The sequence below is a fragment of the Ursus americanus genome, chromosome 21, assembly GCF_024610735.1.
Source record: "Ursus americanus isolate L20-20 chromosome 21, mUrsAme1.1.p, whole genome shotgun sequence".
Lineage (NCBI taxonomy): Eukaryota > Metazoa > Chordata > Mammalia > Carnivora > Ursidae > Ursus > Ursus americanus.
In genome coordinates this window covers 23,140,469-23,158,024 of record NC_142147.1, presented here as the reverse complement: position 1 = coordinate 23,158,024, position 17,556 = coordinate 23,140,469, and the positions used below count along the sequence as shown (strand labels likewise).

The following is a 17,556-nucleotide window of genomic DNA, read 5'->3' as shown; positions in this document are numbered from 1 at the left end:
GCAAGAGAGAAATTAGAAATCCAGGTAACTGACATGGGAATATATGAAAAACCCAAGAGCACAGTCCTACCAATTCTGTCAAAAAAACATGTTCTCACCCTGTATCTTTAATTAGCAGTTAACATGTACACTGGCTCCTGCCCTGGGACTTGCCTCTCTCCTACTTCGTACATCCAATATGAAATGCATTATCTTTCCCACAAAGCAAGTATCTTCTTCTGAGCGCCTCTTACCAGTCAATGGCATCACTGCCCCCCAGATATCCACGCTAGAAATCTCACTCTCTCCCATCAAAGCTACCACTGTAGAGTGAGCATCATAATTAGGAACCAAAAGACCAAGTCTCTAGGTCAAGCTCTCCTATTTATTAACTGAGAGATTAAGTCTTTAACCTCTCTGGGTCTTAGTTTCTTCATTTGTAAAGTAAGGATAATAAAATCTACTTAAGGCTAACTAAGGGTACCATCCTAGAACATAGATTTTTTTGTATTTGCTTAAAAATCTTGATGACACTCAAAAAGGCCAAGAAATGACTCAATTTTTTTATGAAGTCCTCAGACAAATGCAGAGACATACACACACCACTCTCAGGACTTCCATGGAAACCTGAAGCCCACTATTCTTATTTCAAATAAGAACTAAGTCAGGATATAGGAGTTTAAAGTCTTTACTGTAGCACTCAGGTCCTTCATAGTTTGGCTTCAATCTACCTTTCTGGGTTTCTACAATGACAAAACATGGTATTCCCTCAGCCTAAAATAATGCCCACCTTTCTAGACCATGGGCACGACAACCACACTGTAGGGACGGTGGGTGGGGCGCTGGAAAGAGTCTCAGTGGAATACCCCAGGTGCTACCTTCAGACTTTACATGAGAAAGAAAAACTTCTCTCTTGTTTAAGCCATTGTTATTTTGGGACTTTGTTCTTTGCAACTCAATCACCACACAAACCAAATTAGGAAAAAGTGTTTAAATACATGCCACCCCTTCGCCCAAACTGGGAAGAACATACACCAAAATTTTAACAACGGTTAACTTTGAATTAACACACTATTTTTATTTTACATTTATCATATTTCCTATAATGGGATGCATTACTGACATTATCAGAAAAACAATGTATGTTTAATGTTATATTAAACACCCAATTCTTTCTTTTAAGAATTTATTTGAGAGAGAGAGAGCATGCATGCACAAGTGGGGTTAGGAGCAGAGGGAGAGGCAGACTTCCCACTGGGCAGGGAGCCCGATGTGGGGCTTGATCCCAGGACCCTGAGACCATGATTCAAGCCAAAGGCAGACAACTGACTGAGCCACCCAGGTGCCCCTAAAAACCCAATTTTTGACAAACATAATAAGATAGTTGGTTCTGTGGGGACATTTAAGCTAGCAGATCTCAACCTTGGGGCAGAGTCAAAACTCCCAATGCCCAGGCCCCATCCCAGAATAATTAAATTAAAACTGGGGGGCAGGGGGCAGTTAGGCATCAGTATTTTTTGAAGCTATTTAGTGATTCTGACATGCAGCCAAGGCTGAGAACCGCTGTTTTCTGAGGAGAAAATGAGCCCCTAGAGGAAGGAATTATGTCTGATTCATCTCCATATTCTTAGAACCTGGCCCTGTGCTTGGCAGAGTGAACACTCCATGAACGCCTGTGAACAAACAGATAGGCAAGGTGCATGAGGGACTTCCCACACCAGACACAGGACACACACCTGAAGAGAGCAGCTCACCTCAATGGCATAGCAGAAGTCAGCCCCTGCCGTGACCGCCATCATTGACAAGAGTCCCGTGCCAGTGCCAATGTCAAGAACCAAGGCCTTCTGTCCTCTGTCCTTCACCCTGCTCACAGCAGCCCGGATACCTTGGTAATATTTTATATTCTAAGAGAAAGGAGAAAACAGCTGTCATTTCATACCAGTTACTATAAATAAATGGAAAGGTATTTTGTGAAGTTTGGGACTCATGGCTGGCAGCAACAGTATAAGTCATGATCCTGTGACCTTCTGGCCTTTCAAGGAAAAGCACAGGCTAGGTGGGCCGGGCAGGCCTTGCAAGACTCCAAGAGCACGGGGTCAGCCTCTTGTCCTTTATTTGGCGACTGTCCCTCCCCTCCACACCCACTCCTCTTCTGTACTCTGCTTTGAGGGGCTGGGGCTCTGTCAACCACATTCTCCTTTGCCAGCTATTCGGTATGGACAAAAGGGAAACTAGAGGGTGAACGGCAGGGGGCAGAAAACTTGTTCCTTCCCAAATGGCTGCTCCTTTCATCAGTGTCCTCCCCGAACGGGCAGCCGACTCCAGCGCCAGCTCCTCTCCGCCCTCTCCTCACCAGCCGCCTCGGGCCCCTCAGGTGGCAGCAGGACTCCAGCACCTGTCCCTCTCAGAGAGTTGGGCACCAGTTCCACAGGACCTCTTCTCCACAGCTTCCGGGCTCAAGAATCCCACTCTTCTGTTTCCTCATCCCTAGGCAAGGGAGCTGCTTCCTGCAATTACTACCACTATGTAATCTTGGTGCTCCCATTTGCTTCCCATGCCTCCCCTATCTGCGTTACCAATTCCCTCTACTGAAAGAGTAACCTCGTTTTGGGTTTCCTCACTGGACTATAATTCACACAGGTTCCTGGTCTACAAAATAATCCGCTCCTCAGGAAATCATTTCTTTGTTTGTAGTTCAGGTATTTGGTAGCTTAAACAGATACATGTTCTAACTCTAATAGTTTGGCTCAACAGGTACCCTGACCCTTCTGTTGAAAGTAACTAATAATGATGGGGAAAATACTTGCAAATCTTTTTAAATGCACTAATGAGCGGGCAAGTTAGTAAGGAACATTAAGAGGCCAACCACCTGAAAGTGGATTCCCCACAACGGAGCCTTAAGATGACTGCCCGACTGACTGACACCTTGATCAAGCCTGCCAGGGACCCAAAGCCAGGGAACGCAACGAAGCTGAGCCCAGATTTTGAACCCATGGAAATGGTGAGATAATAACTCTCTTCAGCCATTAAATGTTGGGATAATTTGTTATGCAACAGCACATAACTGACAGAAGACTGGTATCAAAAGGACAATACTCTCTGACCTGAGTGCAATCAAGTTAAAAACCTCAGTAACACAAATATAATTTAAAAAAAAAGATTTTTGGGGGCGCCTGGGTGGTGCAGTCGTTAAGCGTCTGCCTTCGGCTCAGGGCGTGATCCCAGCGTTCTGGGATCGAGCCCCACATCAGGCTCCTCTGCTAGGAGCCTGCTTCTTCCTCTCCCACTCCCCCTGCTTGTGTTCCTCTCTCGCTGGCTGTCTCTGTCAAATAAATAAATAAAATCTTTAAAAAAAAAAAAAAGATTTTTGAACACTGAGAAATTATAAAAACACAGGTAAAAAACTAAATCAGAAAGAGTTAGAAAATATCTAGAACTGAATTTTTAAAAATTACATATCAAAACTCAGGGAATAGCTAAAAGCAATGTTTGGAGAGAAATATATTAGAAAAGATAAGGTAAGCATCCACCTCAAAAAATTAGAGGACTGCAACATAACTGCCAAATCAGCAAATGAATGAAAATAATAAAACACAAAAATTAATGAACTAGAGAATATAGAGATCTTACAGGATTTTTAAATAAAAGTTATTTCAAAAATCTACTGAAATTGATGAACCTCTGATAAGTCCAAAAAAAGGGGGAGGGGTGGGGGAAAAAGAAGTAACCAAAAACTGGGAATAAGGCGGGGAGTGGGGAGGTGGAGCATGATATTGGTAAATACGCTGCAGATATTAGAGATATTAAAGACTATGAAGAACTTTTAGCAAATACATTTTTTAAAAATCGGACAAAGTGGACTTCATACTGGAAATTCTATCCAACACGCTAGAGCAAGAAAAAAAAATGAAATAAGATCTAGAAAAAAATTGTTACTATTCACACATGAAATGTCTGTTAAAACCCAAAATACCTACAAATAATTACATCTAAGTAAACTTAGGAAAATTACATAATTTCAAATCAATAAATAAAAATCAAATGAAATTTTATGCATCAGCAACAGCCTTTAAAACCCTGGCAAAGGGAAGGATTTCTTAAACAAGAGACAAAAAGTACCAGCCAATAAAGGACATATAAAATAAATCTGACATTAAATTTAAGAATTTGCATTTATCAGATGAAAAAACAACCCACAGGGGCGCCTGGGTGGCTCAGCTGGTTAAGCGTCTGCCTTCCGCCCAGGGCATGATCCCAGGGTCCTGGAATCAAGCCCCGCATCGGGATCCCTGCCTCCCTGGGAGCCTGCTTCTCCCTCTCCCACTCCCCCTGTTTGTGTTCCCTCTCTCGCTGGCTGTCTCCCTCTCTGTCAAATAAATAAATAAAATCTTAATTAAAAAAAATTAAAAAACAAACCAACCCACAAAGACACCTACAATACATGTTAACTAACAAATGATTAGCACCCAAAATATATAAAGAACTCCTATAAACTACCAAGTCATAAAAGAGGAAACATGAAAAGCCAATGAACTAACAAAAAGAACGCAAACTCAGTGGTAGCCAGACAAATGCCGACTACAACCATACCGCCAGACTGGTTCATACCTACCAGACTGACAAGAATGTAAAAACTGGCTAATACCAAACACTGGCAAGGATGTGAAAGAACAAGAACTATCATTCACAAGCATCAGAACGTACAATGGCACGACCACTTTGGGAAAGAATCTGACATTACCTAGTAAAGCTGAACAAACTCAACAGGCAGCAACTCCAGTCCTAGGTATACACAACGTGGAGAAAACTGTGCACATGCACCAGGTACAGGTCCTGGAATGTTCTAGCAGCACTACTTAAAACAGCAAGAAGCTAGAAACAACCCCAAAGTCGACCAACAGAATAGGTAAGTAATGATTTATTTATACAACGGAATCTATACAGCACTGAAAATGAATCAACTACAGCTACATGCAAAATGGATGAATCTCAAAAATAATGGTGAGCAAAGAGGCAAGTCAATCAAGTATAAACACAGTATGATTCCATTACATAAAGTTCAAAAACAAGCAAAACTAAGAATTTACTTTTTAATACAGAGTAGGCAGTAAAACTAAAGAAAAGCAAGAGAGTGATTGACAGAAAATTCAAGACGGTGGAAACTTCTGGGGGAAGGAAAGGAATACGATCTAGGAGCACACAAGGGAATTCTAAGTAATGGTAATGTTCTATTTCTTAAGCTGAGTGGTAAGTCTATGAGCATTTATTTTATTATTCTTTTTTAAACCGTGCATACATGTTTTATATTCTTCTGTATGTCTGTCACAATAAAAAAGTTATTTTTTTTAAAGATTTTATTTATTTATTTGACAGAGATAGAGACAGCCAGCGAGAGAGGGAACACAAGCAGGGGGAGTGGGAGAGGAAGAAGCAGGCTCCCAGCGGAGGAGCCCGATGTGGAGCTCGATCCCACAACACCGGGATCACGCCCTGAGCTGAAGGCAGACGCTCAACCACTGTGCCACCCAGGTGCCCCAAAAAAGTTATTTTAAAGAGGAAGAATTGTACCAGATCTCAAAATAGCAGCACTGAACTCTAAAAGAAAACGGATAGGGATGCCTAGCTGGCTTATTCGGTGGAGCATACGACTCTTGATCTCTGGGTTGTGAGTTCAAGCCCCATGTTAGGTGTAGAAATTACTTAAAAATAAAATATGCAAAAAAAAAATTTAAGAAATTAAAAAATAAAAGAAAATGGATAATGTCAAAATTCTGATGGGAAGTGAATCCAAACTAGAATCCACAGTCAGCCTAAGTCTTAAGTAGGACAGAATAAAGCAGTTTTCAGATTATCAAAGTTTTAAAACTCTCACCTCCCATGTACCTTCTCACAAGAAACTGATGAAGAATGCGCTTCGCCAGAAAGAGAGAGTGAACCACAGAGGAACACCAGTGAGCCAGGAAACAGAGGACTCAATATAAAAAGAGAAGTGAAGGAAATCTGCAGGACATTAAACAAGAATCCCAGGATGACAGATACACAGCAAGTCTGCAGAGCTCCCAGTCTGGATTCAAGCAGGTCAAAACGATTCCAGAGATAATCTCCAAGAAGAGAAAACTGAAAGAATCGCCAATTGTTGGGGGGCCTGGGTGGCTGAGTCGGTTAAGCAGCTGCCTTCAGCTCAGGTCATGATCCCAGGGTCCTGGGATCGAGCCCTGCATCGGGCTCCCTGCTCTGCTGGGAGCCTGCCTCTTCCTCTCCCACTCCCCCTGCTTGTGTTCCCTCTCTCGCTGGCTGTCTGTCAGGTAAATAAAAATCTTAAAAAAAAAAGAAAAAAAAAAGAAAAGAAAAAAAAAAAAAACGAAAAGAAGACCATTATTAGCAGAGTTATGCAAGAAAGGCAAAGTGGGGGCACCTGGGTGGCACAGCGGTTAAGCGTCTGCCTTTGGCTCAGGGCGTGATCCCGGCGTTATGGGATCGAGCCCCACATCAGGCTCCTCCGCTATGAGCCTGCTTCTTCCTCTCCCACTCCCCCTGCTTGTGTTCCCTCTCTCGCTGGCTGTCTCTATCTCTGTCGAATAAATAAATTAAAAAAAAAAAAAAAGGCAAAGTAATCCGAGTATGTCATACAGCTCAGCTATGAATACTGTTTCCACCATTCTAATAAAGTAAACAAATGATTTTAATTAACACAGATTTATATAAGTGCTTACCTCATAACCACCTTTCAGAAGGATATACTAAACAGTGGTACAAAGAGTTTGACTTGCCTACTGAAACACTGAATATTGATTCAGCAAAAATTAAACTGCACTGAGAGGAGGGGGAATGAGCTGGATGGAGGGGCTGAAAGAAAACCCAATTCTCAGCTCTCACAGGGAAGTCAAGAGAATAGCTACTCATATATGGAAGTAAAAATAAAACAAACAGCTCAAAGAGAAACAATGAGGCTGCCTCTGAGGTTAAGCATTAAAAGGTTCTGTCTGAGGGAAATACACACCAGGGGACTGCTATTTTTCACAATAAGCCTTACAGAACTATTTGACTCTTAAAGGAAGTGCATTTATGTCTTGGATAAAATCAGTATGGTATTTTATGTTCTGTGCTTTTTACCACAATAAAAAAAATTTTAAGAAAATCAGTATGGCAATTGTTAGAAATAATCAAACTAGGAAACTGAACAAATATATTAAGTTGGTGGTAAAATGGGGAGCACAGCTGCCTTCCAAACACATTACATCCCCCCAAAGCAGGGGGGTGTGGTTTTCTCTGAATGGCTGTGGGGTAACAGGAGAGTAGAACTGGGAACTGGCCTGGGAGTTTCAGTACAGCAGGAACCGATCACCTGAGAACCCTGGTTAGCACCATCCTCAACAGTAAACCAGGGTCGGCATATCTTCCAATTAATGACACCCATTAAACTAGCTATGACTTTTTCATTACCCAATTCTGAAGCTACCACAGTGAAACTGAAGCCCTCTTAAAAGGCAATTTGGCACTGTCTATCAAGAATCATACCTTTGCAGGTGCTTGGGTGGCTCAACTGGTTAAGCACCTGCCTTCAGCTCAGGTCATGATCCTGGGGTCCAGGGATCAAGCCCTGCATCGGGCTCCCCACTCAGTGGGGAGTCCGCTTCTCCCTCTCTTCCTGCCCCTCCCCCTGCTTGTGCGCAGGTATATGCACGCATGCTCTCTCACAAACAAACAAAATCTTAAGAAAAAAGAATCATACCTATGTTCATAACCTTAGACTACACCAAAAAAGATATTCCGACAAGTAACCACATGAAAAGATGTTTGACATCATTAATTAGAAAAAATGAAAAACACATGATTTAAGGGTTAAATGTACGTTTAACATATGGACCCAGCAATTCCACATACACATATATACCCCAAAGAAATGAAAATGTGTCCACACAAAGACTTGCATGTGAATGTTTACAAATAGGATTACTACGACGGTCAAAACTGAAAACAATCCAAATGCCAATCAACTGGCAAATGGATAAACAAAACGTGGTAAATCTATATAATGGAGTTTTACTTAGCGAAAAATGAATACTAATACATACTCAACATGAACCTCAAAAACATGATGAAGGAAGACAGACACATAAGACCATCTCTCATATAATTTCATTTATATGAAATTTCTAGAAAAGGCAAAGGCAAAACGGCAGTGACAGAAAGCAGATCAGTGGTTGCCTAGGGCTGAGAGTAGGCACCAGGAGTGACTGCCAACAGGCATGAGATAATTTTATGGGATAATGGAAGTGTTCTAAAATAATAACAAAATGTAAGGCATCATGCTAAAGTACAGAGAAATTAGTTTACATTGGCTCTGTACTAAGCAGCAAATTCTTTTTTTTTTTTTTAAAGATTTTACTTATTTGACAGAGAGAGACAGCCAACGAGAGAGGGAACACAAGCAGGGGGAGTGGGAGAGGAAGAAGCAGGCTCCCAGCGGAGGAGCCCGATGTGGGGCTCGATCCCAGAACGCCGAGATCATGCCCTGAGCCAAAGGCAGACGCTTAACAACTGCACCACCCAGGAGCCCCCAAGCAGCAAATTCTGACTCCATTTCCTGATAGGGAGAATTGGGGTGGGGGGAGCAGAAATTAAAGGGGTAAATAGTAGAGAGTCAGGAACATTCCTCTAAGGAGTTTGGATTTTACCTTGACAGCAGTGAGAGGCCACCAAGGATGATGCTACACAGATGCTTCTCAGTGTTTTAAGAAGAGGAATCACATAGACTGGTATTCCAGAAAGACCCCTTGGGCTGCTAGGTAGAGAAAGAAAAAGAGAGGCCAACACTAAGTCTGCGCAAGTGGGGTTAAAAGACCCATAGAATTTGATGACAGACTGCCGGTTCAGATGAGGAAAAGGGTGCCATCTTTCAGGCCTGCCTGACTAAACGGATGTCAATGCCCTTTGTCCACATGCCCTGGAAGCTGAGGCAAAAAGGATCCACTTTGCAGATGACACTAAAATCAGAGAGGCTTGCAGACCCAAGAATCCACTAAGAAGCCAAGACCATGAGGCGCCTGGGTGGCTCAGTTGTTAAGTGTCTGCCTTCGGCTCAGCGCCTGATCCCAGGGTCCTGCGATCAAGCCCCAAATTGAGCTCCCGCTCTGCTGGGAGCCTGCTTCTTCCTCTCCCACTCCCCCTGCTTGTGTTCCCTCTCTCGCTGGCTGTCTCTCTGTCAAATAAATAAAATCTTCAAAAAAAAAAGCCAAGACCATTAAGCTAGAGAAAATTAGTCAAAACCAGGAACAATGTTTGTTCCACATTCTGTAATTCCCCAACAGTCCAGCAAAGGCACTCAGACAGTTGATGAAAATCAGGGAGGCACCCAGCCCCCTTTGGTGTAGCTTACAAACTAATGATGCTTAAAGAGATCGTTTGGTCATGATGTTGCCAAGAATTATGTAGGCTGAGCAGTTAACCAGGGCTGGATGAAGTAGACACCACCACCAACACAGCCTCACGACCAACCCTACCATGTGCCCTCATCTCTCTCCTCACCTGCACTGCTCAGTTCTTAAGTGTGGCCCTGCATCCTTTGCCTTCAAGCCTCCCCATTTCTGAGCCATCCAGATGGAAATGACTAGTCAAGCACTCTTTCTTGTAGACCAGAAAAGCCTGCATTGCTAGCCATCGTAAGACCAGAACTATCACATAATTCAAACAGGAAAGAAAACTCAGATGAAACAACAATGAAAAAAGAAAAAAAAAAAATAGCTGAAATGTCACTGCAATGGAAGCCAAATGAGCTCTACAAAATAGTCTGCAGTGGCCTCTAGAGATCTGATTTTAAAATTACAAACGGACTATACAAGGTAAACCTGTGTAATTAGAGAATTTTTATCTAGAAGAGATCATGGAGATCAGCTAATATATCCCATTCCTTTTAAATCCTAATAGACAAGATCTAAAAGGTCTCAGGTCTTCTCCAAGGTCACACTCAGGTAAACAGCAGAGCTGGAAGGAGGACCCAGCCTCCTGACTGATTTCCCAACCACGATGCCATAATGCCCTTCTACATTATTCTACCATCATGCCTCTGGAGGGTGGGAATTTTTTTTTTTTTGGAGGGAAATTTTAACATCGTAACTACAGGTTTCAAACACCACAGCAAGATAACGGTTTCCTTGTACACTTACTCTGTCTTTGTCGTGCAGCATATCAGCATAGGATGATCTAAAATACAATCAAAACAAAAGACAAGTCAGAAACCTCTACTAATACTGATATCCATCAACCTAGGACAGCGCTCACATATATAATGCATTCCTAAATCAGCCAGAACACACATCCAGGCCAGCCCATTTTACTTTTCATTTTTTATTTATTACTGAACAATAACTGACACCCAGTGTTACATCAGTTTCAGGTGTACAACACAGTGATTTGACAATCCTACGCTCAATGCTCACTACAGTTAAGTGTAGTCACCATGTAACATTACTACAATATTATTAACTATATTCCCTCTGCTGTACTTTATATCTCTAATCCAGGCCCGTTTTAAACTACTTTTTTTTTTAAAGATTTTATTTATTTATTCAACAGAGATAGAGACAGCCAGTGAGAGAGGGAACACAGTCAGGGGGAGTGGGAGAGGAAGAAGCAGGCTCATAGCGGAGGAGCCTGATGTGGGGCTCGATCCCATAACGCCAGGATCACGCCCTGAGCCGAAGGCAGACGCTTAACCGCTGTGCCACCCAGGCGCCCCCGTTTTAAACTATTTTAATAGAGTTATAAGCTGGCATTCTCCAGTACTGCAGGGAAAAAAAAATCTTAGAGAAAGACATTTATTTTCAGCAAAGAACCTCAGACCTCAGACCTAAAAATGCTCTGGTAGTTACCCCGTCACAGTAACTCCACAGCCACCAGCACACTGACCACGTTATGCCTCACACATTTGTTTTCCTCCAGAACTCAGACTCAATTTGTCTAATACTTTAGAGAATCTTGGGATAATCACAGATGCAGCACTGCAGACAGGAATCAGGAAAAGTATATACCTGCTATGTAAGTGAGGGGCGTCATGCCCAACACTCTCCCTTACGTCATCAGGGAGAACTAAGAGTTCACCAAACTACAGGCTGTTAAAGGGAAGAGAGTTGCTTTTCTGTATTTTGTCACAATAATTCACAAACTTCCAAAATCTCTGGCACGGTCAGGATACACCTCCAGAACTCAGGAGTCCCAGCCCAAAAAATGCTTTCTGAGCTCCAGGTAAGAGCACAGGCTCTTTCACTGAACAGAGGACCTCCCACTTCAGGTCAACATCAGAATCACTGAAGAGTTTTTGTTTTTTTCCAAGTAGGCTCCATCCCCAACCAACATGGGGCCTGAACTCACAACCCTGAGATCAGGAGTCACATGCTCTACTAACTGAGCCAACCAGGCAGCCTGGAGAGCTTATTTTAAATGCAGATTCTCATGATACATGCAAATAGATCCTAATCCAGATAATTGAGCTGGAATCTGGAAATATGCATTTGAACTGGTGCCCCAGGCAAGTGTGACACAGGCAGTTCATACTCTACACTTTCAGGAGCACTGTATTCAAAGAATAGTGCTGTTTTTTTTAATGGCACACCAAGGCTTTTACATGGGAACCCACCTACGAATGCACAGTCGAAATCTAGTTCTGCCTTTCTCTGCCTTTCAAGAGGCATTTCTGGTCCCCATCCTCCCAGCCTCATCACGCACTCTCCCCACCACCTACAGCCATCACTCTCCCAAAACACTACCAGCCCACTCCATTGCTAACATCCAGGATTTCTCTGTCCCAGCTGGACACTCCCTCTTCCAGAGGCACCCCTCCTCTTTTCCATTTTCCAGCCATTCCCTCAGGGTTCTCCTGCCTCCTCTATTCCAGAATTCCTTCTTCAGCCCTCTACCTTTCTCATACCATAACCTTTCTGAGAGCAGGCAATCTCTTCCAGTTTCAATTCTAACAACTGCAAATTGGTTCCAGACCCATGTTTATCTGTCCACTGGCATCTCTACCTGGACGTCCAAACCCAGATACCTAATCTCCATCCCTTTCCTCTTCCCAGCAACACCCATTCCTCCTGTGTTCTCCCTCAGGAATAACAGCTCCATCCATCTCATCATTCTAACCAGAAATCTTGGGTGCTTCTTGAATTCTCTCTCATTCCTTCACTGCATCAGATGAGTTACCAAACTCAAGCTCCCTCAAAACTGTCTCCCTCCTCTCCCCACCTCTACTGCCTCACCTGTGGGGTTGCAATATCACCCAAATGGTTTCCACTCCCTCCATCCCACTTTCCATACTTTCCTCAGTAAACGTTCCGAAATGCAAGCTAATCTTTTTGCTCCCTGTTTAACACCTCAATCACTCAGAAAATAATGTCCATTATCTTTAGAAAGAAGGTAGTATTTTTGATCCCTTATTCTGCACTACACACTGCATTTCACTCACCCATCAAACAACCCTAAAATAAAGATATTATATGAGGAAATGTACATTGTTACATATATAGAGCCATATATATTACCATACTAAGGCTCAAGGAAGTTAAGCAGCTTGACCGATGTCAGACTTGAGATGTAGCAGAGCCCACTTACTCTCATGCTCCACTCTGCATTTTGCCACCACCCATCACAACACAACCTTGCCTACCTTTTCAGTATCCTTTCTCACCACAGCCCTGCTCTTGTACCCCATTCCAGTCCCTTTGAACTGCCTGCAACCCCCCCAGAAGAACTCGTCTGGAAGGTTACATGTAATCCCTGCTGCTCAGAAAGCAATTTCCCTCCCTCTAGATTTGGGAAATCACTCAAATATCACTTCCCAAGCCAGCTTTCTTGGTGCTTCCATGAACTTTTGTGCCCATATCCACTGGTCTCTCATTGTCATCATTTTTCATATGTCTGTCTCTTACACAAAACTGCATGTCCCTTGAAGATGGGAACCCTATCTTCTTCATTTTGGTATTCACAGTCCTAGCACGGTGCCAGCATGCTGTATGCGCTTAATGACTGCTAAAAAAACAGTAACTCGCTTACACAGTTCTGAAGATTCCATCCATGAAAAATACCCACACTTTTTCACTTTGTCCATTCAAGAGAATTTAACCATATGATAAATGTGTCACCATTTCGGTAGCACAAGTAAATGATCAAATTTCATAAACTCTTCAATTACTGCTGCCGCCGCCACCACCACCACCACCACCACCACCACTACTACTACTGAACCCTGGGTCCTCTTTGCTCCACAGACAGATCCTCCAAGACTCTGATAGGGCTGTTAGAGGATACCTGACTCTCCACACAGAAATGACTTTGTCTAACTCCCACACAAACCTAGCCGGCTAAGCAGACCTGCTCATGACCAACATCTGCCCTGATCAGAAGCACTGGGTAATGCCTAGTCCACATTCAGACTGCATGCCAGGGTTCCCGCTTTGAGATCACGTGCCCCAGCCAGCCACAACCAACTGTGAACACACCCTTGTTACCTTGCAATCTCCTGGTGGTAATCATAGTGCTCATCCTCCTCCAGCCACTCCACAGATCCCGTAGTCGGATTGGCTCGCCCGCAGAAGACTTTCATGGTGCCTGTCAGCTCCTCAGTTTTAGCACAGAAAATAAGCCTTGCCAGCTCACTTCTTGTGGACAGGTCTAATTGTCAGAAATCTGTCCACATCATAATGTCCAAAATGTAGAGAAAAAAATTTTAAAGACAGAAAAAAAAAAAAAAAAAGGGAAAAAAAATCAAGAAACAGAAAAAAGTGTCAAAGCCACTGAAAATATTTGTTAATCAGTATTTTCATCTTTCCAGCAAGTTATTTGATTTTACATTCAGCATATAACATCAAAAATTATAATACATAAATTCATAAAGCTATCTGGAAACTTCAGCAGTCCTCAGTGATTCCAACAGGGGTCAAATAAGCCTCACAGGTATATCTGAGTGCAGCCTCAAAGTAAAGGCAGGTGAGAAGAGAAATAAAGCAAAGGGAACAGGAGGCTAACAGGAAAGAAGAAACAAAGAGACTGAGGTGGTGGTAAAAGAGTGCCGCCAATACTGCCTCAGGATAGCAAACACTAAATTTAAGGAAAAATACAAAGAGCAATTCAAACTAGGAAAACCTTCATCTAAACAAATAAATCTGAGCTATAAGCAAACACAGATAATCCCAGCAATACATTAAGCCAAAAAATAAGCAAATCACAGCATACATACAGTATGATTACATTTATATAAATTTCTAATTATGCTAAACAAGAACAATATATTCTTCAGGGATTACACTAAAAAGCATAGCAGGGAATGAGGACACTGGTTATCCTTAAGAGGGAAGAGGAAAGGCTGGGATCAGGAGGGCCACACAGGGGACTTCAAAATAGCAGTTTCTTCTATAAATGGGTGGTAGGATTAAAGATGTTCATGATACTGTAATGCTTTATGCCTTACCATTTTTTAATGATTACTTCTTACCTACTCAACATTTAATTTTAATTTTAAGAAATTCTTCATCTAGGGGTGCCTGCCTGGCTCAGTCTTTAGAGTGTGCAACTCTGGATCTCAGCATCATGAGTTTGAGCCCCACAATGGGTATAGAGATTAAAGAAATTTTAAAAATTTGTTTTCAAGATTTTATTTATTTATTTATCAGAGAGAAAGAAAGAGCGCACACATGAACACACACACGCAGATAGGGAGAGGGAAAAACAGACTCCCTGTGAGCAGGGAGCCCGATGCAGGGCTTAATCCCTGGACCCTGGGATCATGACCTGAGCTGCAGGCAGTTGCTTAACCGACTGAGCCACCAAGGCAACACCCCTAAAGAAAATTAAAAAAAAAAAAAAAATTCATCTAAAAAATATCCTTCAACTGAATGTCGCCAGATTGATGTTTTGTATGCCCTATTTCCAGAGAGAGCTATCTCTCACTGAAAAATACCACAGCTCAAAGTCTGAAGGCACCTCTCAGCAGGTATGTGCTCTTCCAACACCCTGCCTCTTACCCTCAGAAAACATCAAGTGTTCCACACTTCCCTTCATTTCCTGTTAAACACTGATCCATCTTCAGGAAACCTTAAAAGAATGCCTACTCCGTAGATCCCTAAAATGTCCCCCAGTCACTTTATTAAAGGCCAGAATTGTGGCCTTTCTTTTGAAGTTATCTAGACTAACTAAACACTGAATTCTTTTCTTATTCTTTAAGATTTTATTTACTTAAGAGAGAAAAAAGAGCCCTGCGCAGGTGTGGGGAAGGGGGAGCGGTGCAGGAGAGAGAATCTCAAGCAGACCCGATGCTGAGCTCGGAGTCTGACAGGGTGGCTAGATCTCACAACCCTGAGATCATGACCTGAGCTGAAATCAAGAGTCTGACACTGAAACCGAATGAACCCCCCAGACGCCCCAAACACTTAATTCTTACAAACAAGGGTGGGGAAAAATCTTTTCTGAAAAGACTCAGGCAGTCAGTGAGTGGTCTGGTTCAAAGTAGTCAATTTATCCTTAAGTGAAACTATACTTCTAAAATCTCAGTGTATCCATCCTCTCATCTGGTGGCTCTCCAAGTTTCTGGCAACCTCAGTAAGAAATATACTTTACATGAAGACACAATATACACACATAAACTTTTACTAAACAGTATCTAGCCTTCCTGTCAGCAAGACCCTCTGATATATTTTACTCTACTTCATTTTTCTTTTTAAATTGATCATGATCTGGGCCGCCTGGGTGACTCAGCTGGTTAAGCATCTGCCTTCAGCTCAGGTCATGGATCAAGCCCCGTGTCGAGCTCCCTGATCAGTGGAAAACCTGCTTCTCCCCTCCCTCTGCCCTGCTTGTGCTCTCTCTCTCAAACAAAACCTTTAATCAATCAATCATGATCCACTAAACTGATTTCATAATTCATGGGTTGCAACCTATAGGTTAAAAAGCTTTGCTAGAATCAGCTGTGATCATCTCCTATGCCAATTAAAAAAAAAAAAAGAGTACAACTGTCAGAATACATAATGTGCTTTAGAAAACTATGTCCAAAAAGTGCTACCGTAAAAACGGCCACATCTGAATGAATGTTCAGGGAAGACTTAAAAGATGGCTAGGATTTAGGTGGGCATCGGAGGGAGAGGGCACTTCAGCAGAATAGAAAGGCACATGCACAGTGAATAAACCAGTTTAGCTGAAGTAAAACTAAACAAGGAGTCAAACATGTCAGTGGGGTACATACTGTGGAGAGTCCTGAAACCCTTATCCTGTGGGCCATGCGGGATCAATTCTGAAGTCATTTAAAGGTTAACAGTGTAGTATTCTAATCTATGGAATTCCCTTTTTGTCTGATTGGAGACATTTTGACACCCCGCCCCCTTCTCCAAAACACATGAACTCACATGACGGTTTATACGGAGGGAATGGAAATCACCCTGCCAAACTCTAAGTGGATTACCAGTCAGATTTCAGAGCAGGTATTTGGTTCATTCATTCAAAATTTAGTAAAATTTACACAATGCCAGACACTGCCAAACACCACATTAGGGGCTGGAGGACTCCCATAAATAAAAACAGGAATCTTTGTCTTCCAAGAGATCAGATTTTACTGAAGGAGAGACTAAGTATAAACAATCACAGACTGTGGGTACAAGAAAGGAAATATGCAGGACGCTATTAAGAGAATAAAAAGGCTATGGAAAAAGTGAGAGAGGAGGCATTTAAATTGAGACATGCAAGATAAGCCTGGTTAAAAGTCAGAGAAGTGCTTATGTTTCTGGAAACCTTACCCCTACTTTTCCCCTACCCCTATTTTCCCTAAGGGGAAAAAATAACTGCATAAGCAAAAACTGGCAAAAGCCTGAGTGACTGAAGCACTTTGAGCAAAAGTAATAATAGAGTATCGGTGGGCTTCTGCAAATCACACTGGGCCATACTGGCTTCGGAAAGGTGTTTGGATTTTTTTCTACACGCACTGGGAGCCACTCAAGAGTTTTAAGCACAAAAATGTCCACGTCAGATGTACGCTTTGGGCAGCTCTGGCTAGCGCGTGGTGAATGGACCGGTTTCCAACTACTCAACACAGTGACTGGGAAAAGCGAGCCCATCAGCAGTTCCCTGAATCAGAAAAACGTGGGCCAGCTAGGTGTGCCATGGTTGGAGCTCCGTGTGACTGCGGTTCGAGTCTCTGTCGCTGAGTGTAAGCGCCAAGTACTACAATCCAGGTCCCTGTGGGGGTCACCCGACAGAACCGTATCCCCGTTCTCTTGCCAGCCCAGGGGGTCTGAGCCGCCCCATACGGACTCTAGAAAGGTCCTCGAGAGTCCGGAAGAGACGCGTACTCCGGCGGCCCAAAGCGCCCACGCCAGGTCCGTCAGCCCTTGGGCGGAGAATAGATGATGGCTGCACCCAAGACTCTACTGCAACCCCACCTTTCCAACCCGCCCAGGGCCTCACCAGCCACGACCACCGTGCCGTTCACTTCCGCCGCCAACTCCACCTGCCCGCGGCGGGCGAAAGGGGGCGGGACCTCCCAGTGCCCGCTGAGCGTGCCGGGAGCGAGGCCCGGAAGCGGAACTTGAACGCTCTCCC

The 17,556-nt window shown here is 43.1% G+C and overlaps 1 protein-coding gene across 2 annotated transcripts in view; it reads right to left on the bottom strand.

Annotated features, from left to right (window-relative positions):
* PRMT7 (protein arginine methyltransferase 7) overlaps positions 1–17,553 on the bottom strand; it is a 44,588-nt gene extending 27,035 nt beyond the window's left edge. Inside the window, exons 1-4 of one of the 2 annotated variants that reach the window (XM_045815049.2) lie at positions 17,422–17,553; positions 13,482–13,659; positions 10,146–10,182; positions 1,734–1,883 (exon numbers count right to left, since the gene is read on the bottom strand). In XM_045815049.2, the coding sequence (XP_045671005.1) occupies positions 1,734–1,883; positions 10,146–10,182; positions 13,482–13,576 (282 nt within the window). In that variant the 5' untranslated portion in view covers positions 13,577–13,659; positions 17,422–17,553. Of the gene's footprint in view, positions 1–1,733; positions 1,884–8,657; positions 8,964–10,145; positions 10,183–13,481; positions 13,660–17,421 lie in introns of those variants that run through there. The other variant, XM_087870520.1, reaches the window with a different exon arrangement.
* Between the last annotated feature and the right edge of the window lie 3 nt (positions 17,554–17,556).